The 25,100-nt window shown below is 35.3% G+C and overlaps 1 protein-coding gene across 1 annotated transcript in view; it reads right to left on the bottom strand.

The window, feature by feature from the left end:
* Positions 1 to 25,100, bottom strand: part of LOC150105232 (zinc finger protein AEBP2-like) — an 88,308-nt gene that overhangs the window by 24,452 nt on the left and 38,756 nt on the right. Inside the window, exon 3 of the mRNA XM_090395142.1 lies at positions 6,663 to 6,730. Coding sequence (XP_090251268.1) covers positions 6,663 to 6,730 — 68 coding nt within the window. The remainder of the gene's footprint in view (positions 1 to 6,662; positions 6,731 to 25,100) is intronic.

The raw sequence follows: 25,100 nt of genomic DNA, 5'->3' as shown, positions 1-25,100 counted from the left end.
AGTCATTCCTATTATGTCGGTCTGGTACTTATCAAATTCCTCAGCCAGCTCCATTTCTGTGCTATTCAGGCTTCTTCTGTTGATAGTACCAACCTTGAACTTTGGTGATGTTGAGCTGGGGTGTGTTTCGGGATTTGTTCCAGTAGCTGACTTTTCGCTGTTCGCCTTGGATTCCTAGTGAAAACAATGGGAGCATTGTTTAACCTTATGTCATGTTGTACCATCATTTATTTGTGGTTTAAGCCAATAAGAATACAATTTGGTCAGTTAAATCTCAAAATGCCAGTCCATCCTCCTTCGTTCAGTATCTAGGTAGATACCTAACAGGGTGTACTATGAGAAGGTGAGGATTGGACATTAGGTCAGAAGCCCGGGTCAGTTTTCTGTATAAGTGAGAGGAGACCTCCACATAGCCTTTAAAGGAATGGAGACCTTATTAACCCCTGTTATTTAGTTTAGTTAAAAAAAAATCTGGAGCCTTGCATTTGATGTGTTTAGGAGTAACATCAGCTGCATAAAGCAAATACCTAAATTTGGTATCCCTGATTCTAATGTCAGGTTTAATGCCATTTTCTTTCATCTTGTGATCCATATAAATGATGAATAAGAGTGGAGACGGTATGTATCCTTACACCTGATTTTACATCAATCCATCTTCCTGTATTTCCTTCAATAACTGCTGACTTAAAACTTAAATATATATATACTATGTATTGCTCTGTATAATGTTCTGTTTACCTCATGTAATTGTAGCATTTTGAAAAGATTTTCTCTGGGCACATTGTTGTATGCTTTTTGCCTGGCCTATATAACTTAAGTACAGATCCTTGTTATATTGCCACAATTTCTCAACTATTTTTCATAAAGTGAAAATCTGAACTTGAAAACTCTATTTGGCCCAAACCCAACTTGTTCTGCGAGTTTCTCTTGGAGAACAAGTTAGAACATCATTTTCTTAGCCTCTTCTTAAGTATGCTTGCATAAATGTTAACTGGAAACATACTAGAGAAATTCCTCTCTGTCAGTCTAAGATGACAGTAGACAGGAGCCAAACACGACAGTAATATTCCTTTGTCAGCTTTTAAAGTAATGGGGAGATTTTTATGATTAGATAGACTACATAAAGCTTTTTATTCAGACAGGGATATTAAGAGAAAATAGATTTGAACCATATTTGGCAATCATCGGGAAGTGCGTTTTTTTTTTTTTTTTTAAATCCTCGCATGAGAGACGAGATATATTACATTTAATATATATATAAAAAAAATCAGCTAATGCCTTTTATTCCCTTATAGGGAGTAAGAAAGGCCTTTATATCCTATCTAGCATTTGGAGACTGAGTGGACTGTTCAATCTCCACAGGTAGCCAATCAGAGATAGCTGGCCTATGTCTATCACTAATTATAGCAGCCACTGATGAAGAGACTGGCAAACAAGAGCTGCCATCTCTTGGAACCTAACCCTAACAAGATATGTTTCTGTCTGAAATAATGTGGGTACTACGGTCGATTTTCTTGAGTTTACGGAATGAAAAATCAGAGTTTTCAGGAGGAAAAACCCGCTTGCCTGTGCCAGAGATCGACTAACTTGGGAACTGGTTGAAGAAAGGCTTAGAAAAAGTTCCTCCAGACAGCACTTGAACTTAGGTCTAACTTTGAGTGACCAAGCGCAGAAGATGCAAGCACCACTTCCACTGAACTACACAGGCCTCTTCACACATTTAATATATTATGTGCAAAATCTAAATAAGGAAAAAGCTTTGGAGTGATTGCAGACTTATGAACTAAGAATATGTTTGCTTGAACTAGGACAGTTACTGTTTGAGGTTCTCAAATTTGTTTCAGGTGATATAAGTCAACAAAAAAAGAACTACTGTAATGTTTGGAGAAGTTCATAATTAGATTCAATCAATCTTTGCTAAGGATGTCAGATAAGTCAGATTCTTATTTGGAAATTTCACAGTTGACTTAAGAAGAGTTCAATTTTTGATGGTTAAAGTAGGTTATGCACAAATGAATGAGACTAGCTCTTTAGTAAATTGTATGCACTCCAGACCATAGAAGAGTTTCTGTGATCCTGAAAAAAGGGGAAATAACATTAGAATTCCAACACTTTTTCAAAAAAAACTTGAGTCCAAAGCTTACCATGTTGTAGGTTTCATTTCTAACAAGTTTATTGGTCTTCATCATGTAGGATTTGAATTCTATGATCTAGTGGCAACTGTGAATCCATGAAGAAACATAAATATATACAAACACAGTGGAAAGATATTTAATGAATTGTCATAAATTCTAAATATTTCAAACAATGCAAGTGCCTTGAGATAGCTTTCTCCATGTGACTATATTGTTACTGTTTGAATTTCCCAGCGCTATTTTTACGCTGATGTAAAATTACTCAACCAAATTACTTGTATAATTTAGTACAGTTGATTAAATATCAGAGGGCTATATGGTATGTAGTGTCTGAGGATAGCTCCTGACCAGATAAGTGATATTTTGAGTAAAAATTGATGAATTTGCATAGTATTGTTTACTTTTAGTATTTTAACATGTCTAGGGGATTTCTGTGTGTTTTTCGAGTATTTTAATAAGTAAATTGATAGATGCGATTATCTGTGCACATGGCTCCCATAAAGAGGAATACAAAGATGGCATCCAGGTCACCATATTTGTCTGAAAATCTCAACTTGTTAAAGATTTTTGCCAACGCTCCAGCTGCTGATTTACTCTGTGTATCGCTCCGCGTAATAGTGCTATTTCACTCATTGCGTCAGTGTCATCATTTTTATTCTCCGATGATTCATTCATCGGAGAATAAAAATGATGACACTGACGCAATGAGTGAAATAGCACTATTACGCGGAGCGATACACAGAGTAAATCAGCAGCTGGAGCGTTGGCAAAAATCTTTAACAAGCGAACCGACTAATAATCAGCAAAAGTAAGATAGAAAAAATAAGGGTATGAAAGTGAGTGTACACAAAATGAAAGAGCGTGTGTTGTATGGGGATTCCTTAGTAAGAGGTGTGTTAGTTTAGAGGTTAACAAAATCATACCAACCCGGTGCGAATGTAAAGAATGTAAGCAAGTCAATTAGAATGCAAAAACAGCGGGTGAAGGAATTAATAGTGGTTGCGGGTACAAATGATTTGAAAGGAAACAAAAAAAAAAAGGCTATGAGTGAGGATGTGAAGGAATTGCTTGAGGTAGCAAAAGAAAAGAGTGAGAGAGTTAGGATGGTGAGTCTGTTGCCACGGTATGACAGTGAAGAGTATAGAAGGAGAGCCATAATTACCAATGACTTTATGCGTGAATTATGTCTGATGAGTGTGGAATTTGTGGATGTGTGGAATGAGTTCAATGGGTGAAAGGAGTTATAAAATGGATGGTTTACATTTGAATGGATTTGGTGTATGGAGACTTGAAAAGGTGTTGTCGAATGTAGTGGAAGTGAATGTACAGAACCAGGGAAACTAGAGTTATTAAGGGGGGGGGGGTGAGTACATATGCAGATTTTAGGGAGACAGTTGAGCGTGTGAATGTGTGTATTATGCCCAAGCGAGTAGGAAAGACCACGAATCAGAATGGGATAGTTAGTATAAGGCATCAAAATAGGGATGAGACAAATCAGCTTCTGAAATTCATGTATACAAATGCCAGAAGTATTAGGAACAAGAGGGAAGAATTTTTGGCCTTGGTTGGCACTTCCAGACCACAGGTTATTGGCATTAGTGAAACATGGCTGACAGAAGATGACACAGCTAGTGGGATTGAATGTGAGGGGGTATGGTGTGTTCAGGAGTGACAGGGAGAGCAAAATGGGGGAGGAGATGTGTTACTGATGATAGCAGATGAGCTACAGCCAAGGAGAATAGAAGTGGAACTGCAGGATAGAGAAAAGAGCACATTTGAGGCTATTTGGTGAGAGATTGAAACTAGCAAAACAAAATATACAGTTGGGTGCTGCTATAGACCAGATGATGGAATAGATGGTGGAGATGGTATGCATAACCAAACAGAAGAAATGAGTGGAAGGAGGGTAATTATTATGGGAGATTTCAACTATGGTAACACTGATTGGAAGGAGGAGAGGACACATGGGAGGAAGGAATTGAATTTTATGCGGTTATTAAGGGATAATTATCTGTGACAGCATGTAATGGAAAATACTAGGGGTCAGAGAGTGCTTGACCTAGTAATTGCATCTGAGAATTTGGCTGTAATGAACATGACCACGTTGCTACCAATTGGTGAGAGTGATCATGGGATCTTGACTTGGGAGGTGGCTAAAGGTGTGGAATTTACAATTAAGACAGGGCACACGTGGAATTATCGCGCTGGTAGGTATGACAAGCTTAGGAGATTGATTGGTACAGTGCCATGGCATGTACAACTGCAAGGACTAGAAATTGACAGTGCATGAGAGGCGGTTAAGAAGTGTTTGCATGAAGCAATGGCTGACTGTATACCTAGAGTCCGAATAATAAATCAAGTAGGAGTTAAATGGATGAATAACACCATTAAGCTTGAGATGAAAAAAAGAAACGACTATGGAGGGAATTTAAGGAGAAAGGTGACTGGCAGGCACATGAACGGTATAAAGCCCAGGCCAGAAGAGTAACAAGTGTGGTAAGAAAAGCAAAAAAGGATTACGAAGAATCCTAAACAGTTTTTTCGATATGTTGCAAGTAAAAGAAAAAATGTATATGGCAGAATGATTTTAAAGAATGCCAATGGTAGGGAGGTAACCGAATCAGTTGATATAGTTGAATTACTGAGCGAGCACTTTGCAAGAATATATCATCCAGGTGGTGACACTGCAGAAATGAATGAACCAATAGATTATACGGAAATTGTGGTGAATGAGGTGCAGGTGAGTAGTCTATTACAAAACCTCAATGTCAATACATCTGTGGAATTGGATGGTATACCAGCTCGTGTCGTACGTGAAGCGGCTAAAGAATTGTCAGTACCCTTGACCATTTTGTTTAATCTGAGTCTCGGATCTGGGTTAGTCCCGAGGGAGTGGAAAGAGGGGAAAATAGTTCCACTGCATCAAGGAGGTTCCAAGAATACTGTTGTAAATTACCAACCGATTAGCATATCAGGAATCATTGTCAAAGTCTTGGAGAAACTAGTCAAGAGAAGAATACAGGATTGGATAGATGAAAATGGGATACTGTATGGGAGCAACATAGTTTTGTGAAGGGTAGATCATGCCTCAGTAACTTGCTCACGTCTTATAACACAGTGACGGCTGAACTGGATAAGGGTAATGGGTTTACAGTGATTCTACTGGACCTTGCCAAAGCCTTTGACAGGATACCACATGGAACTCTAATCAGTAAACTGGAGAAGATGGGGATGGATATAGGGTTGGTGAGATGGATAGGAGGGTGGTTGATCGAGAGATACCAGAGAGCGATTTATTCAGGAGTGGAGTCCAAAAGACGGCTTGTGACTAGTGGTGTGCCACAGGGTTCTGTTCTTGGACCACTACTTTTCAATTTGTTCATTAATGATATACGAAAGGATCTGAGAGAAAGTGTTCATTTGTTTGCTGATGATGCAAAGTTGGGTAGAGCAATTGTGAGTGCACAGGATGTCAAAATTTTCTAGGATGATTTTGATAGTTTGGAGGACTCGGCTAGGGAAAATGGATGTCAATTTAATGTGGCAAAGTGTAAGGTTATGCATTTTTGAGTGAAAAGATTAGCAGCAGTATATCACATTGGTGGAATCGTGCTCCAGGAGATCAATGAGGCCAGGAATTTGGGAGTGTTGGTGGATAGAGAGTTGAAGTTTAGGGGGCACTTGCAAAAGTGGCTAAATCAGCTCATCAAACCACTTGGTTACTGAAAAATACTTTAACCAGCAGAGACAAACAAGTTATTGTTCCTCTATATCGAGCCCTGATAAGATCCCATCTGGACTACTGTGCCCAGATATGGGAGCCAGGGTTTCTTCTTGATGGGGAGGAGGTGGAGAGGATCCAGAGACGAGTGACCAAATGGTGGCAGGTTTGCGGAATGAACCTTATGAGAATAGATTGAAGATTTGTGGGTTGAAAAAATTCGTTGATAGGCAGAAAAGGGGTGATATGATTGAGACATTCAAATTACTGAAGGGTTTCTATAAGATCAATCCAGAAGATATTTTTGAGAATAGGACTGGTAGTGGGAGGACTAGAGGCCATCCATGGAAGGTGGGCAAGAATGTGGTTAACAAGGGTGTTAGAGCCAGGTTTTTTACTTGGAGAGTGTAAATGAGTGGAATAAGATGCCAGAGTCTGTTGTGGATGCTATGACCATAAATGAGTTCAAGGCGAGGTATGATAGATACTGTGTGAATGTCGAATAGTTGTTCTTGACATGATGTTAGGGCCTCGATCGATGAGTCTGTCGACTCCTTGGAGTTGCCCGAAATAATAATAATAATCTTTTCACTCAGTTCATGTGTGTATGTTTATGTGTTTACATGGATTCCCATTTGTCCACACATTATATAGATTACTGTGAATCCATGTAGAAACATATGATGTAATATCTGTTATGCAATTTAAGTACAATAATAAAATTTCTTTCTTTCAAATCAACTAATTCTAAACTTCATTTCATATACAGTTAATTTAAAATTCTCATATCTAAGGTGAATACTTACACATCCTCAGGTGTCCAGTGCAAAAGAACTTTCCCTTTTCCTGACCCATCCATCCTACGGCCTACAACCTGAAGAACAATATGTATGTATATATATATATATATAATAAAGTAACATTTTAGATATGAATCATTTACATGATAAATAAGACCAGCACTCATTTAATGCAATTCTTGCTAATTAATTATTAGATATTCTCATGGAAAGGCTTAGACATTGGTTATGCATTTTCACTATATAATTTAAGGAAATTACAACGTACTAGGATATACATTAAAATAAATTTTAATATATTTCAATATTTCGGCAACTTCACATTGCTATTTTCAAGAACTTAAGTACAAGACATGTGCACTAATTATTAGATAGTTGTTTGAATATCAACAATTAGATATGACTTTCATCTTATACATTCCTGAGCCAGATAAAGAGAAAATGTGCCTCACCATTGTGTAGAACAGCTGACTGTCTTAATAAAAACATAAATTTCACGTCATGGATACTATTATTACTTAAGAATTAACTAGAATAATTTGAAATCATTTCTTGAGAAATAATGCCATTCTAATATATTCTAATATATATATATATATATATACTGTAATATATTCCATATATTCCCAATCTCGTGTCTGAGATGAGAAATAATGCTTAATTTCATATTATATTCATCAAACCACTAACAGATGAACTTGACCTGATGGAAGATGCATTATCATACTACAAGTAGCCATTGCTTTCAGAATCTAAATATAATTATGAAAAGTGTGTGCATGCATGTATTCTAAAATTTCCTTAAATATGCTCCTTCAGAGATACAAATGGACTCAATTCAATCCATATCATATGAAAATACAAAATGATGGTACAACATGACAAAATTTCATGCCGGCTGGGGTGTCGCCCAGTTAAACAAGGCCACTGTTGTTTTTGCCAGGAAACCAGGGCAAACAGCAAAAAGTCAGCTACTGGAACAAATCTGAAAACACGCCCCAACTCAATATCACCAGAGTTAAAGATCAGTACTATCAACATAAGAAGCCTGAATGGCAAAGAAATGGAGCTAGCGGAGGAATTAGATAAGTACCAGATCGACATAATACGGGTGATTGAAACAAAAAAGACAAAAACTGGCGAGATCTTTCTGAGCAATAAATACAAAATGTTATATTCAGGCAATGACAATCAAGGAAAAGAAGGGGTAGCCATAGTATTCAACATAAAAGTCAAGGCTCATCTTCTTGAATGGCAGGCAGTGTCAAGTAGAGTGATTTGGGCAAATATCAGAATGAGGAACTGGACAATGAGACTTATTTGTGTCTATGGTCCCACAGAAGGCTCAACTAAGGTAGAAGTGAAGGAACTTTTTAAGTCTCTAGAGAACACTACTGACACAATGAAAAAGAAAAAGCTGGTCCTTGTTGGGGATCTAAATAGCAGAGTAGGAAGTGATCATCAGACATACAAAAATGTTTTAGGAAAATTTGGAGAAAAGAGCAAAGCTAATAATAATGGCAAATACCTGTTGGATTTCTGCTCAGGACATGGACTGGTTATTACTAACACCATGATCCAACATAAAAATGTGCACAAATTCACATGGAGAGAAGAGGCAAGGAATAAGAAAAGTCTCATTGACTATGTTATTGTTGATAGTGATGTTTTCTCCCTGGTGCAGGACACCAGAGTGTACAGAGGATTTGAAATTGGAAGTGATCACTATTTAGTCTTGAGCAGGATAAAATTGAATTTCATATTGAAAAAAATGACATGTAAAAAGTTTTAAAGCGAATAAAAGTTGAGCAGCTCTCAGATATGAACTGTAGACTAAAATACACAAAGATTATTGAAGATAAAATGAAAGAGTTTGAGAACAGGAACCAAACCTTGGAGATTCGGTGGCAAGCCTTGAAGAAAACCCTGATTGATTCAGCTAGAGAGGCATGTGGTGAAGTTGTCTGCAAGGATAGAAAAATTAGAACTCCATGGTGGACACAGGAAGTTAAAGAGGCAGTGAAAGAAAAGAAGAAAGCATATCAAAAGTTCCTGGCAAATAAGTCAGATTGTGCTCTTAGAGAATACAGAGACAAATGTAAGAAAGCTAAACGGTGTGTAAAACTGGCTAAACAAAAGTCAAGGGAGGACTTTGGCAAGAATATAGAAAATAAATATCAAGAAGGTGGCAAAATATTCTGGAGGTTGTTGAAGAAGCTTAGGAATGGAGGAAAGAGTGCTGTAAAAGGAGTTAGAGATGATAAAGGTGACATTAAAACAGGAGAAAAAGATATCCTTGAAGTATGGAGTAATTACTTTGAAAAACTGCTTAATATAACAAGCAGTGATGACAGCACAGTGGTAAAAAAACACTGACCAGGCATGCAATCAGGAATACATATCCATACTTGAAGTAGAAAAAGCCATCAAAGGCTTGAAATGTGGAAAGGCAGCAGGAGTAGATGATATTCGACCAGAAATGCTGAAGTATGGTGGTATAAAAGTCATACAGTGGCTGCACTGCATAGTTCATAATGCCTGGACAGAGGGACGAATTCCCGATGATAGGAGTACAGCTCTCATAGTACCCATATATAAAAAGGGAAATAAAACTGAATGTGAGAATTACAGAGGTGTTTCCCTACTGAGTGGTCTAGGCAAGATTTATGCCAGTTTACTTGATTGAGAAGAATTGCAGAAGAAAAGCTTGGTGAAGAACAAGCTGGATTCAGGTCAAATAGAGGTTGTAAGGATCAGATCTTCACTTTACGACAAATAGTGGAGAAATCATGGTAATATAACAAAGATCTGTATTTAAGTTTTGTCGATTTGGAAAAGGCATATGACAAGGTGCCAAGAGAGAAGCTATTCAATATGCTACATTATATGGTGTTAATGGGGCATTATATAAAGCAATACTTAGTCTTTATTTAAGTTGTAAGTCAGCAGTTAGAATTGAAGGAAGTACATTCTTGTACATTCTTGTCTGGTGTGAGACAAGAATGTACATTATCCCCCCCCCATGTTATTCATTATCTATATGGATCACATTATGAAGGAAAGTGGTATTAAACATGATATCAAAATTGGAGATGTTAATGTCAGCTCTTCGCTTTATGCTGACGATGTTATACTTCTAAATAAATCCGCTGCAAGTCTGCAAGATTCTCTGACTAAATTGAATAACTGTTGTAATAGATACAACAGTTATTCAACAGGTATGAAAGTAAGCAATAAAAAGACAATGAAAATAGGCAGAATCATTGAAAATGTCAAATGTGTTGTGAATGGAGAACATGTGGAACAAGTAAAACGTTTCAGCTACTTAGGCACGATTTTTAGTGAAAATGGTAAATCATATATGGAAAGAGACAACAGAATCAACAAAGTGGGTATGGTAGGAAGTCAATTGAATAAATTCATATGGAATAAGAGAGAAATTAGTCAAAACACTAAATTAGCTGTATACAAGACAGTGTTCAAACCAGTTTTAACTTATGGATCTGAGAGCTGGGTCAGAAATAAAACACTTGACCAAAGACTAGAGACCGAAGATATGAGAGTCCTGAGAAAGATTAGAGGCGTGAACAGATGGCATCAATGGCAATATCATATTAAAAACGAGGATATTAGGAAAGAACCTGACATTGTCAGCATCCAGGAATGCGTTAGCAGAGCTAATCTCAGGTGGTATGGTCACTTAAACAGAATGGGCGAGGAAAGATTAGCAAAACAAGTGTTCTCTGCCAAGTCGGCAGGAAAACGACCCAGAGGAAGACCAAGATATAGGTGGATTGATACGGTACAAAGTGCCTTAGATGATTGAAATATAAGATCTGGTAATGTTGGAGTCTTGACAAGTAACAGACTGATTTGGAGAAAAATTGTAGATAGGAAGTTAGTAATGATATAATTTTTTCTATTGAAAGCTCAGAGTTGCAACTCCTGCCCATTCAAAAAAAATTCTTCCAATTTTCTAGATAAAGTGAAAAATATTTCCCTACAGAATACTAATATAATGGTTAGCTTTGATGTAGAATCTCTTTTCACAAATGTTCCTCTTCAGGATACACTACATCTACTTTCAGAAGCATTTCCATAAGATATAGTGAAATTATTCAACTTTGCTATGCACTCCAGATATTTTATTTGTCTAAATACTGTACGTTTTACAGTCAAGTTGAAGGAATGCACTAACTTTTATTTAGAACATTTAGAAGGCATCCTTTTCTCGTTCATACACCCTTGGCCTTCATTTTGCTATCTGGCCCCATAATGAAGACACATTATCTACATTTTTATCTAATATAAACAATCTACATTCCTGAGTTAAATTTACTATGGAAATGAAAAAAAGACAACAAATTCTTTTTTTATTGGATACTCTACTCCTCTGCTCATCACCAGGTGAATTAAATCTGTTTATCAAAAGTCTACTTTCACCAAATGCTACATTCAACAGCAATCGGCTCATATTCCATCACAGAAGACTGCAATTATAAAAACTTAATTGCAATATGCTCATACTATTTGTTCTGCATCTCAATTATTACAGCAGGAACTCTTAAACACCAAACAATACATGAAACCCAACGGCTCTTCTTAGAAAGGACCACTCAACAGTTTTGAATTGCTATAATCCTAGTTCAAATAACAAGGAAACAGTAAGTAAAGTTCCAATCCCATACATTTCTGGCATCTTAGAACCCATTTCCAAAATTTTTAAGAAATACAATTTAGTGGCTTCTTTTCTTCCTATCAACAAATTATCAGCATGATTTCCATCTTTTAAATATCTCCTCTAGCTCTCCCTGGTATCTACCAAATTCCTTGTGACTGTCAGCATTCTATATATATATATATATATATATATAAAGCTTATTAAAACTTATTTACATTCTACAATGGCCAAAACTTGATTGGAAGATCTTGTGATGATTTAAATCGAACATGAAATCAGTCAGAAATTAGACTACACACTGGCCTTATTTGTGATTTTGCAAATATGAAAGCAACAAAAGTTTTGTTTTAAAGTAGGTTTACATTTTAACAGTGAAAATGTAAATTAACTTATGTTAAGACATGACACATGTTCTAAAATCTAAAAAAATTATATTTATCATAGTTGTGTTTGTTATTTAGCTTCGTTCTACATGACGTGATGAGCATTGCTTACATGTAAGTTAATGGTAATACATTATTTTCTTTCTTTCTTTTAACCACTTAACAGTGTTCAACAAGTATACTCATCGTGTGGAAAAATAAATTACCCTTTGTGACAAAAATTAAAATTTTAATAAAAATTTGAAAAATATTTCTTTTATTATTATAAAGGAATCAAATGGTCAATGATTATTTTTGCATTTTTTTTTAAAATAATGTTGCGTGCGAAGCAAATAAAATACCACTGCATGCAATTCAAATAATTTCTTGGGAGAACTGTGCAAACAGCACCTAATTTTCCCCCAAAATAATGAAAACTCTACAAAAAAACTTTTAAAAAAGATTGCCCAATTCACTCCTAATTTATAGTGTTTTTTAACAAGTCAAATTCGTTTTTTATAAACTATAATCATACCACAAACTGCTATACTTTTTTCTATGTTCGTGGATTTTTCATGGTTTTTAAAAAACAATATTTTTTAGGTTGTGTTGATAGTATTTGTGATATTAATAAATTTTGGAGCAATAAATGTATTAATATTTCAAATAAACTAATTTTTAATAATTGCCACTTTGTTATAATTTAATTAAAATTTACAGCAGATGCATTTACTCTGTGTTTGACGAGCATACTCAGAGTAAATGCATCTGCTGTAATTACTCATGCAGATGCACATTTTCAGAACAAGATTCCACCATTAAAGGGTTAATTGTCTCTCTCTCTCTCTCTCTCTCTCTTTCTATAAAAAAATCCTATAGAAATATATATAATATATATATTTCTATATAAAATATATAATTTCTAAATATTAGCTAATGCTACTATTTAGAAATTATTATCCAAGATGTTGAAACCTAGCTTAACATCATGGCTTTTAAGATGTCATTAAACGAGTATTTTTAGGAAGAAGGATGGCAAAATATGTTATTGCACAGAGCGAAAAATTCCCAGGGAGCTAATTCCTTGGAGCTAACAAGCATATGCTACATGACTTGTTTTGAATGTAATTCCAATCTTTCTCTCTGATAATATTCATGTTACAATGGATGAAATATATCAGAACTTTTTAATGAAATACTACACTTTTTTTTTCATAACAGAATTATTCATAACATAATTGGGTCCTCCTGGGAGGTATGGTGACAGACAGGTCTGTGGAATACTACCTACAAGGATAGATTGAAGGTTTGTTGGTTACAAAGTTTGGTTGATATGCAGAAAAGGGGGACAGATAGAAACTTTTAAGATATTGAAGTGGTTTTATAAAATTGATGCAAGTGAAATTTTTCAACATATGAGAAAGAGTCAGAGAATTAAGGGCCATCCATGGAAGTGGAAGATGTGTAAGAGTGTGGTTAATAGAGGTGTGCAGACAGATTTTTTTTTTTTTGTGTGTGCAGAGAGCGGTGAGCAAGTGGAATGGATTGCCAGAATTAGTTGTTAGTTCCCTGATGGTGAATGGTTTCAAGGAGAGGTATGATATGGTTTGTGTGTATCATGGTTGATTTGGGTCTCCTACAATTAGTCTTTGAACTCCATGGAGATGCCATAAATAATAATAATACATAAAGGAGGAATTGGAAGACCGGGATGTCATTAGTGCGTGGGAAATTGTGAAAGAATATTTGTTAGCAGCAATGGTAAGTTGTATACCACAAGTGAAGAAGAGGACACAATTTGGAGTAAAGTGGATGACAAACAATATTAAACAGGAATTGCATGTGAAAAAGAGGCTATGGAAGAGAGGATGCGTGAAGAATATAAGACACAGGCCAGAAGAGTGACTAGTGTGGTAAGGAAAGCGAAACTGGAATATGAGAGGAGATTGGCCCTAAGATCCAAAGGAAATCCTAGGGAATTTTTTAGCTATGTGGCCAGTAGGAGAGAAATGACTGTGGAAGAATGATATTGTGGGATAAAAATGGGAATAGAGTGACTGATGCAGAGGACATAGTGGAATTGTTCAATGACCACTTTATTGGAGTATTTCATCCTGGAGGAGTCAGTTTTAATGCTAGAGGGATAGGGCAGGTTCAAGGTTTAGAGGTACAGGAGGAGAGTGTGTTTCAGATACTGAGAACTCTGGATGTCAATAAAGCTTTGGGACTGGATGGTATTTCACCACGAGTTTTGAGAGAATGTGCTAAGGAACTGACAGTGCCTTTAACCTGGCTTTTCAATGAAAGTCTGGCTTCGGCAAAGGTGCCCAGGGAATGGAAGGAAGGTAAGATAGTGCCATTGCATAAGGGTGGTAACAGACTGGAAGTGTCTAATTATAGACCAGTCTGTGTGTCATCAGTAGTTGTTAAGATCTTGGAGAAAGTAGTGAGGGACCGTATACAGCACTGGGCAGATGAGGGTAATGTTATCTGTGAGAGTCAACATGGATTTGTGAAAGGGCGCTCTTGTTTTAGCAATATGCTAGCCTTTTATAATAAAGTTACAAGAACATTAGATGAGGGAAAGTCATATACTGCAATTTTCTTAGACTTAGCAAAGGCATTTGACAGGGTGCCATATGATAAGCTGATATTTAAGTTGCAAACATAGGTCTGGATGTCAGATTGGTCAACTGGATTCAGGATTGGCTGTCTGATAGGTATCAGAGAGTTGTGTATGGTGGAGCAGTTTCAAGGAGACAGAAGGTTACAAGTGGGGTCCCACAGAGCTCAGTACTAGGACCTATATTGTTTAACCTTTATATCAATGACATTGCCAGTGGATATTCAGTTGTTTGCAGATGATGCAAAGCTGGGAAGGATTATTAGTAATAGTGCAGATGTGGTAGCCCTGCAAGAGGATTTGAATAAGCTAGATAGATGGGCAAATGAATGGGAAGTATCATTTTAATGTAGCAAAATGTAAGGTCTTGAGGTTTGGGAAACATCAATGGGATGCTACATACTCTATGGGAGGAGTTATACTGGAGGAAGTAGGGGAGACAAGAGATCTGGGGTTGATGATTGATAGAAACCTGAAGTTTAGGGGACATATTGCAAAGGTGGTGAAGGTAACACAGAGGATTGCTGCAATTATGAGAAGGACACTGACCTGCAGAGATAAGAGGGTTATCATTCCGTTGTATACATCTCTGATCAGACCACACTTGGATTATTGTTTTCAGATTTGGTCGCCAGGATTTGAAGGGGATAAATTAACTGTGGAAAAGATACAAAGACGGATGACAAAGATGGTCTCAGGACTGTACGAGGATAGTTATGAGAATCGGCTGAGGGAATGTGGACTGCAGAGTTTGGCGGATAGAAGGAGAAGGAGAGGTGATATGATTGAGACTTTTAAACTGTTGAGAGGTGGTTACAGGGTTGACACTGGGGAGTTCTTTCACTTGGTTGAACAGCGGGAAGGAGTAATGACAAGAGGCCATCCCTGGAAGTTACGAAAGGAAACTGTGAGCAAGAGGGTGAGGAGTGGTTTCTTTGCATGGAGGGTGGTTGAGCCGTGGAATGCATTGCCTGATAGTGGTGAGGGTGAGAACGGTCAATGAGTTTAAGGAGTGGTATGATAGACTTTGTGTTTCTTAGGAAGGACCTCCCACGATGAGTCTTTTGACTCCATGGAGGCCTGAATAATAATAATAATAATAATTATTATTATTATTATTATTATTATTCATAACAGAATATATGAAAAATGTGATGATCTCATTAGTGAAAACTCAGTTTAGTTTTAGAAATGGCCTAGGAACAAGATAAGCACTTTGCTGCTCACATAATCTTAGCACAAAGATGCAGACAACAACAAACTGCCCTTTATATTTCTTTTACTGATTTCAAAAAGGCTTTTGATAAGGTCCAGCATAATATCTTTGAACAACTGGGCCTGGATGATAAGGATGTTAGAATCATTAAAAACCTCTACTGCAGCCAGAATACATCTGTCCTAATAGACAATAAATTTAGTTTAATCCTTTATCCAAGTGTGAGCGAACAAAGTTTGCACCTGAAAGTATCTTCAGGACTGTCTGGGTTGTGGCCCTTCCCTTAATGCATAACATTAGACATATCCACAAGGAGATGTGTTTTGCATTATGGGAGATACTGAGATAGGAGTGTTGGTAGCTTGCTCCACCTTTGCAAGGAGTGTCCTGGTGTTGTACCGCCTTACCCCAGTCCTGAAGATACTTTCAGGCGCAAACTTTGTTTGCTCACACTTGGATAAAGGATTAAACTAAATTTATTATACTCTAACCAAGTGAAAAATATACTTTCAATGTCCAAATAGACAATATCAGGACAAGCAATATCAAAATTGAAAGAGGTGTGAAACAAGGATGTGTACTATCTCCATTTCTGTTTAACATCTACTCAGAGGACTTATTTCTCAAGGCCTTAGAAGGAAGAAAGAAGGAGTAATCATAAACGTCAATAAATAAATAACTTATGATATGCAGATGATAGTGCTTTAATTACAACAAATATTGGAGTTGAACTGCATCTGTATGCAGTTCAACTCCAAACATATCAAACCAATTTCTCTTCTTCCTTTATCTCATCAACCTTTGTCCCCTGGAACTGCCTTCCCCAATGAATGCAGTTCCCAACTTTTCAAGAAACCTGTTAATGGAGTCCATCTTTCTCCTTAACTACTTGCCCACACATTGCACTGTTATATTAAAGGTCTTGTGTCCTCTCATGTGTATTTAATATATAATTAAAATTTATTTTGAAGAGAACAACAGCAAATTATGATACTTACTCGATCCATAATAACCATCTGATACACTATCACCTTATTTAATCTCATCTGCATGGTAACTGTTGGCCTGGTTGGTTGAGTAGTTAGTGTATCCAACATCCAACCAAATAATTTATTATTTGAACTGCAGGTTCAAAGCATGCTGACATCATGAATGTTTGTGTCCTTTTAAAGATGCCAAGAAATTATATTCTTGGTTTCATCCTTTATTCAAGTGTAAGCAAACAAAGTTTATGCATGGAGTGAATTTGCTACTGAGCTACTTGTATACAGAGGCTAATGACTTCACATCAATTGCCTTAGTATCCCATAATGCAACACACATATCCTTACTGACATGTGGTGAAAGGTGTCACATCTTATTACTAAAATACTCTGGATTAGAGATACACGTTGAAAGTTTTTTCACTTGATTATATTAAAATTAAAACTTTTTTTAGAGTGTTTAATTTAATTTAATTTATAGTATAACCAATTGAAAAAACTTTCAACAAAAATACAGGATTCAATTAGAACCAAATTACTGACTAAACACCAAGGATGTACATTCAGGGTGTGCTATATGTGTGGTGCATACTAACAGAATTGCAATATCATTAATATTATATTTTTGTATTTATTCCTGTTAAAGACTACCCTGATTGTTTCCTGACATTGCATGATTCCTAAAATTAAACACAATATACTAATGCTTCATGAAGAGAGCACTTTTCAACACATAAACATCACATCATATTTGCATTAATAGACCGAGTGTGTGATCACAAATACGGATGCCTTTGGGCCCTTTGAACAGAGGGACTATAATTTCAGTAGATCGTGTGCACTGTTTCCCATTGTAAATATGTGTAAAAAAGTAATAAAATATAAATAGAAAATTATATATTAAAAACTTGTCTATATCAGTGTCCTAAACATGTCAGTTCACACTTCACACAAGCAAAACAGATAAAACTCAGAAAACCACCCAAAAGGTGAAGGAGGGTGTGATTTAAATAGATGATTTAAATAGGCTGTCAGCATGGGCAAAAGATAAAGGGTGCCAGTTTAATGTGGACAAATGTAAAGTTATGCATTTTGGATAAAGAGATTACAAGCTGTGTACCACAATTATGAAACTGTACTCCAGGAAATAGATGACACTAGGGATTTAGGGATGGTGGTAGACAGAGAGTTAAAGTTTAGAGGACATGTTGCTAAGGCAGCTCATAAGGTCACTTGGCTATTGAAGAACACACTAACAAGTAGAGATAAGAAAGTTGTTATTCCTCTTTATAAGACCTTGATAAGTCCACATCTGGATTACTGTGCTAACGTCTGGTCCCCTGGGTTTCTTGGGGATGTGGAAGCAGTGGAGAGGATTCAGGGATGAGCGACCAAGATGGTGAGTGGACTGTGGAATGTTCCCTATGAGAATAGATTAAGGATGTGTGCATTGCAGAAGTTGGTTGATAGGAGAAAAAGAGGGGATATGATAGAAACATTTAAGTTGCTTAAAGGATTTTATAGGATAGATGAGGCAGAAATGTTTCAGCACTCAGTTAGAGGGACAAGACCAAATGGTCATACGAATGTAAAGTTATGCATTTTGGGATAAATAGATTACAAGCTGCGTACCACATTGATGGAAACATACTCCAGGAAATAGATGAAGCTATAGATTTTGGGGTGGTGGTAGTCAGAGAGTTAAATTTTAAAGGACATATTGCTAAGGTTTCTAAGGTAGTCCATAGGATAACTTTATTGAAGAACACATTAAAATGTAGAGATAAGGAGGTTATTATTCCTCTTTATAAGGCCTCGATATGTCCACATCTGGATTACTGTGCTCAGGTCTGATTCTCTTGATGTTCTTGGAGAATGGGGAAGTGGTGGAGAGGATTTGCTGGAGAACAACCAAGATGGTGAGTGGGCTATGGAACATTCCCTATGAGGATAGACTAAGGGTGTGTGGGCTGAAGAAATTAGTTGATAGGCAAAAAAACTGGGTCTCCTACTGGAGATGCCCTTACAATAATAGTAATAATAATATATTATCATCATCATCATCATTAGTGTTCTGTCTCTTGACAGGTCCAATGGTATAACTCAGCAGATTCTCTTCTCCCAATTTCCTCTGTCTCTTGCTTCCTCCTTCATTTCCTGCTATCTTCTTGTTCCCATTATATCATCAAGCATTGTTAGTTGTCTTCTTCCTCTTGATCGCTTTCCTTCAATTTTCCCTTCTATCATTCTTTTCAGTAGGCTGTCTCCTCTTAATACATGTTATCCAGTTATGCTTTCTTCTTCTGGTCTTTAGTAAATTCCTTTCTTCTTCAACTCTTTGTAATTCTTCTTCATTGGGGATTTTTTCAGTCCATTTTATTTTCTCCATTCTTCTCCATAACCACATTTCAAATGCCTCCAACATTTTAGCTTCTTTCTTTCTAATTGTCCATGTTTCTGACCCATATAAGGTCATACTCCAAATATAGCACTTAATAAGCCTTTTCTTTAGATTTTTATTCATTTTATTAATAAACAAATTTTTCTTGCTATAAAAGGCATATTTTCCTTTGTTAATTCTTTCTTTTATTTCCATGTCACATTTTCCATTTTCTTGTATTATACTACCAAGGTATTTGTATTGTCTCACTTGCTCTACACTTTCTCCATTCATCATCACCTTGATACTTCCTGGTTTCATGGAGACTCTCATCACTTTTGTTTCCTTTGCATTAATTTTCATACCATATTTTTTGCATATATTTTCAAATTTTTGCATTAGGTGGTGTAGTTCATCTTCGGTATTAGCAAATATTGTTTGATCATCTGCAAATCTAATATTTTGTATTGTTCTTCCTCCAATAGTGATTCCTCTTTCCTCTTCATAAAATGCTTCTTTTATCATTTCTTCTGCAAATATATTGAAGAGCGTCGGTAACAGGCAGCATCCCTGTCTTACACCTCTGCCAATCACACATTTTTTAGTTTTTCCTACTTTTGTCTTTATTATGGCTGTCTGGTTCATATATAATTCAGCTATTAACCTTCGGTCTCTCCAATCTAAACCTATTTTGCATAATATTTCCATCAGATTTTCCCATTTCACCATGTCAAATGCTTTTTCAAGGTCGATGAAACAAATATAAACTTCTTTATTTACTTTTATATTCCTTTTGCATATGGTCTTCATTACTCCAACTGCATCTTTGGTTCCTCTGTCTTTTCTAAATACAAATTGATCATCCCCAAGAAAATACTCCACTCTATTATACAATCTTTGATTTAATATTCTTAGCAGTACTTTGGAGGCATGTGAGAGTATGCTTATAGTTCTGTAGTCACTGCACTTAGCAGGATTGCTTTTCTTTTCAATTGGTATAAGAATACTCTCTGTGAAATCTTTAGGCCATACTCCTGTTTTGTAAATGAGGCTGCAGAGTTTCCATGTTTCTGTTATACCTTTGTTCTCCAGTTGTTTTAAGATTTCACTAGGTATTCCATCCACTCCTTCCATATTTCCACTTTTTAATTCCTTAATTGCTGTTTCTACTTCTCTCTTTAGTATTTTAGGACCTCTTTCTTCTGTTGAGATTTCATTTTGCTCTTCCAATGCAATTTTTGTTAGTCTTTCATTTTTTGCATCAAGTTCTTCGATGTATTCCTTCCATCTTTCACCCTGTATTTCAATATCATAAATCAGTTTTCCTTGCTTATCTTCTAATGGCAAATTTCTTATGTTTTTTTAATATTTGTAATTTCTTTTGCTTTTTCAAACATTTCATCATATCGCCCCTTTTCTCCATTTCTTCTATTTCTTTATATTCTGTTTTTAACCATATATTATATGGAAGTGAAAAGTGGTCAACCAACAAACACAACAGGCCAACAAAGAATAACATCAGCAGAAATGAAATTGCTAAAAATAATAGCAGGATACACTAGGTTAAAAAAAAAAAAAACAGAAATTTCAAAAAGAATTACAAGAATCAACATCACAAACAATAGTTAATTATAGAAGCTTTTGATTCAAGATGTGAACAGAATGTCACTGAACAGACTACCAAGAAGAATACTAAAATATAAATCAAAAGGAAAAAGAAACAGAGGAAGACTATTAAAGGGATAGTGTGAGGCCAGCAGGCCTAATATCGTGAAAGGAAGAGAAAGACCTTAAATTTTAAAACAACTAGAATGAGATCTGAATCGGTATCAGCTACTAAGTATATATTTGCTTGCACAATACTATTTTGAAATGTTTCTCTAATCATTATATAATTAACCACCTAACCGCCCATTATAGATCAAATACGCATCCTCATACGCTTCGTATCCATCATATATTTCAATGTAATATCAATGGTATTACAATTTTAATATGCACTTCGCATCCATGATAACCTTGACGTCTATAGATGTCTTGGCCGGTAGCATGGTTAATCTTGTCTCTGATTTTCCCATCTGGACTTTTCCAAGTATAAAGTCATCTATCTGGTTGCTGAAAGACAGTCTGTTATTATCAGATCATTTTATTCATAAAGCTCAGTTAGCCTTACTTTTCTGTCATTCATAACACAGTCCAAAGTTACCAATTACCAAAGATAGAAGTCTTACTGGTGGCTCCAACTTTTGTATTTAAGTTTCCAATAACAATCAGAATATCATCTTTCATTATGAGACTTTCATGCAAAAATAAGCAAGTATTCTGAGGAGATGGAGAAATGAATTGGGAAATTTCAGATTGATGAAACGAATAAAAGAGGCAGCTGAATCCTTGAATTTTCTACAACATGATTGGGGATTACTAACTAATTGGTTTTTTTTTTTTATATAGAGATAGCCATGATACACATGGACATAATCTGGCAAAACTGATGTGCTGATTTTATCCTAGATAAAAGGGATGCGCCGAATATTCAGTTATGCTTCGGTATTTGGCCAATTCAGCTTGTTTTTCAGAATATTCAGCTTTGGCTGAATCAGTGAAAAGATTCAGTATTCAGCCAGCCAAAGTAAAAAAATTCCTGTCATGTGCATCATAACAAACAAACCAACTGGTGAAAGCCTCCAATTATCTTGCACAACTGTTAAAAGGGTTTCCAAGCATAATGAATAAATTTATTCTGCAGCACAATTTCTCAGGAATTTCTTTTGGCTCTATTTATTTCTTATTATACTTATTCCTTGAAAATTTTTTAATTGCTTAAATTACTTATACCAGCTTATTCCTTGAAATTTTTTTTCATACGTCGGAAATACTTATGAAGAAACCGAAAGTACTCATTTCAATTAATTCATAATGATTCTCTATATACGATTGCCAGCAAAGGTTGGTCGATTGGTAGAGCCTCTGCTACTAATGGCTTAAGCAAGTTTGAGCACGGTTAGTAGTTGGACAGGGTCAAATCGTTCGATGCTGTTGGCACACTCTCCCTTGATGAGTCTTTGGACTCCCTGGAGGTGTCAAATAATAATAATAATAATATTTCACAATTTAAAATAAGTTTCATTAATATTTTTGTTAATTTGAAGAAATAAGTGGAATATTTTGTCCTGATATTTATGTCATTGTTTTTTTAAATACAATGTTCTCTATGAGATTAAAGGATAGCTTTTTTTATTATATAAAAATAGAGGATATTATGGATCCATCTATGTTTTATAGCCAAATGTAGAAAGAAAGTGAAGTTTCGAAAATTTACCAGGGCTTATGAGAATAAGACCCAGAATTGAAGTTGCCTTGGCCACACTATTTAAACTACATGAATGCTACCAACAATCCATATATTCACCTTTTACTAATGCATAGTAAATTTCACTAGCCTAAAATACTGGGCTTGAAATTGACTAAGTTAAAAAAATTACAAGTGGAAGTGAAGACAAAAGATCATTCAATGCTGTAACTAAACTACATCAGAAAGTTAAATTCATCATAAGCGGTGAGTGCTCTAGGTGGGTGCATAATAAAATATTATGCTATAGAGCAGAGAAACTTATATTTTTTTTAGCTAGATACTATAATAGACAATATTACAGTCATATATTTTACAGCAAAATGTGAAAACAAGCAAAAGTAAGAAATTAAGATTTTTTTTTTACTTCCAAAAAATTACTAGGAAGCTTATGAGAAGGTTATATTCCTACCAATTCTCTGGTAATTTTTTGAAAGTTTTAACCTTTTTTTTTCTATATTTGGTTATAAAATATGGTTGGATCCCTGATATTCTCCATTACAATATCTCTATTTTATTTTATTTCAAATTGAAGCATTGCAGCTCTATATATTTAAAAATCTTACAGTATTATATTTAAAGAAAGCAAAATTTTATTTCCGTCTTTTATTAAAGATCCTAAGCCATCATTTTGGCAATGTAAAATAAACAGAAATAGGAGATATTAAAGATACATGTGTATTTTGTATCTGAATATACATATATATAGTAACTTGGAGAGTTTCAAATAAAGAAGAGAACTTATGAGAATGCTATCCTTGGCATCAGAGTTAAAAACTTTCCAAGTTTCTTAAGTAGTGCATGAAACATGAATTGATCTGTTTATTTTACAATGCCAAAATGAATACATTTAGGCTCATTGATAATTATTCTTAAGAACTGACTGCTGTTCACTTATGAAAAATACAATTCTCTGAAAAGAATTGCTTCAGTATTGAATGAGGATTCTCGTGGTTTTAAGGTTTCTGCCCTGATCTCTGATGAAAAACAGCTGTCAGGCCAGTGAAACCTTAAAAGAACTCATAAAAGGTGATATGGATGCCTTGGCTGCATGCACATCTTTAGAAGTGCAAGCTAATGCACATGGCTACAGGAAAAAAAGCCTAAAATTCCCATTGATTGCTACCATACACTTGTGGATGAAAATTAAGTAAGTGCAACAGGATTGCTGCAGTCAATGCAGCAGAAGAAGGTCCTATATTTTATTAAAGTGGCTGTTTATTCCTCACGCTATGGTGTCTGTTAACTTCTTTCCAAGCAGGGTACATTATGCTGTGGAATACACAGATTTACACAGTGTTAATTATATTTTATCACTGTATATTTCATAAGATGAAAGTTTTATTTACAGAAAAGGAAAACAAAGTATATGATTAAAAACTTACATTAAAAGAGCAAGGAGTATGCAATATATATATATATATATATATATATATATATATATATATATATATATATCACTAAATTCAAAATATGGGAAAAAAAAAGTAGAAATGGAGAAGAAAACTAAGAAACGGAACGGAATAAACTGCAACAGCTTAAAAATTTTAATTACTTAGGTACAGTGATCAGACAGGTTAAATCACAAAGAAACTATTAGACACAAATCAAATCCAAGTATATGGCTTAAGGGTACTCTTACAGTTCTTTAGTGTAGAGACTTGGCTATCAAAACAGGAAGAAGAATACAGATTGTCTTTGAAAACTAGTGGAGGAATATAAATAAATCAACATGGACTGAAATGAAAACCAATCAAGAGATCAGAGAAGAATTACACTACCAAATTCCAATAATAGCAAGACTTGAAGAAAAACACTACAGTGATATGAACATGTGTACAGAATGCCTATTGAAAGATTCTTCGAATTATTATCATCCTCATCCACTTACAGGAGATGAAGATGATGATAATTATGTCATTTACAACCCAATATCAAATAATACTTTTGGGAATTCCTTTTCTTTCTTTTTTTTTTTTTTTTTTTTTTTTATATGGACAAAGGATTAGATAATATGAAAATCCTGCTCCAGGGGCCAAATAGGGAATTTTTTCAAGCCACTTCAGGCATCCAATAAGCTAAATAGTATCAGTTTGCAATTCAGTCCATTCAGTTTGAAACAGCTGTCAGGCCAGTGAAACCTTTATCAAATGCACTAATAAAAAGTGAATATATGGATGCTTGGGCAGTGCCTACATCTTTTAAGCAGTGCAAGCTAAGGCAACTAGGGGATACAGAGGATTTTATATTCTCATAAGCTCTCAGGTCAACTTATGAAACTTTCATAGTTTCTACAAACAATCGGCTTTGAAATAATGTTGAAACTAGTATCCACTTTGCCTATGCAATTTTACATTGTAAAAAATGAAGCTTTATGGTTCTTCCTTTAGTAAATAGTCTCAAACCAGGAAATTAAATACTCTTCTGCGTAGAGATGTTGAAAAAACATCCATTCACACAGTGGAATTTGAACCCAGAGCCTGCTGGCTGGAGAATGAAACTGCTAACCACTCTAATTGTCAGGCTGATAAAAATAATAATAAAGATTTTTATCCTTCATTTCTAATTTATTTAGTAATAATATCCAAGATCGAGTCTTTTCAAGTTCTTTCTTCAAATTAGAGTGGTTAGCAGTTTCATTCTCCAGCCAGCAGGCTCTGGGTTCAGAAAACGTTTTTTTTAATTTTTTTTAGAAACTCTAAATCATGATAATGATATATTTTGAAACTGGTAAGGTACTACCATGGTCTTTGTTTTATCAGATATGTTTCCTAATAAATAATAGTAACATGCAACGTTATTACTTTTTACAATTAAGTACTGAAAATAACTACTCTTTACTTAAATTTT

The sequence above is a fragment of the Typopeltis vanoorti genome, chromosome 7, assembly GCF_054136105.1.
Source record: "Typopeltis vanoorti isolate ZY-2024b chromosome 7, IOZ_Tvanoo_1.0, whole genome shotgun sequence".
Classification (NCBI taxonomy): domain Eukaryota; kingdom Metazoa; phylum Arthropoda; class Arachnida; order Uropygi; family Thelyphonidae; genus Typopeltis; species Typopeltis vanoorti.
Note: the sequence above shows the minus strand (reverse complement) of the source record. Positions and strands in the feature narration are given on the sequence as shown.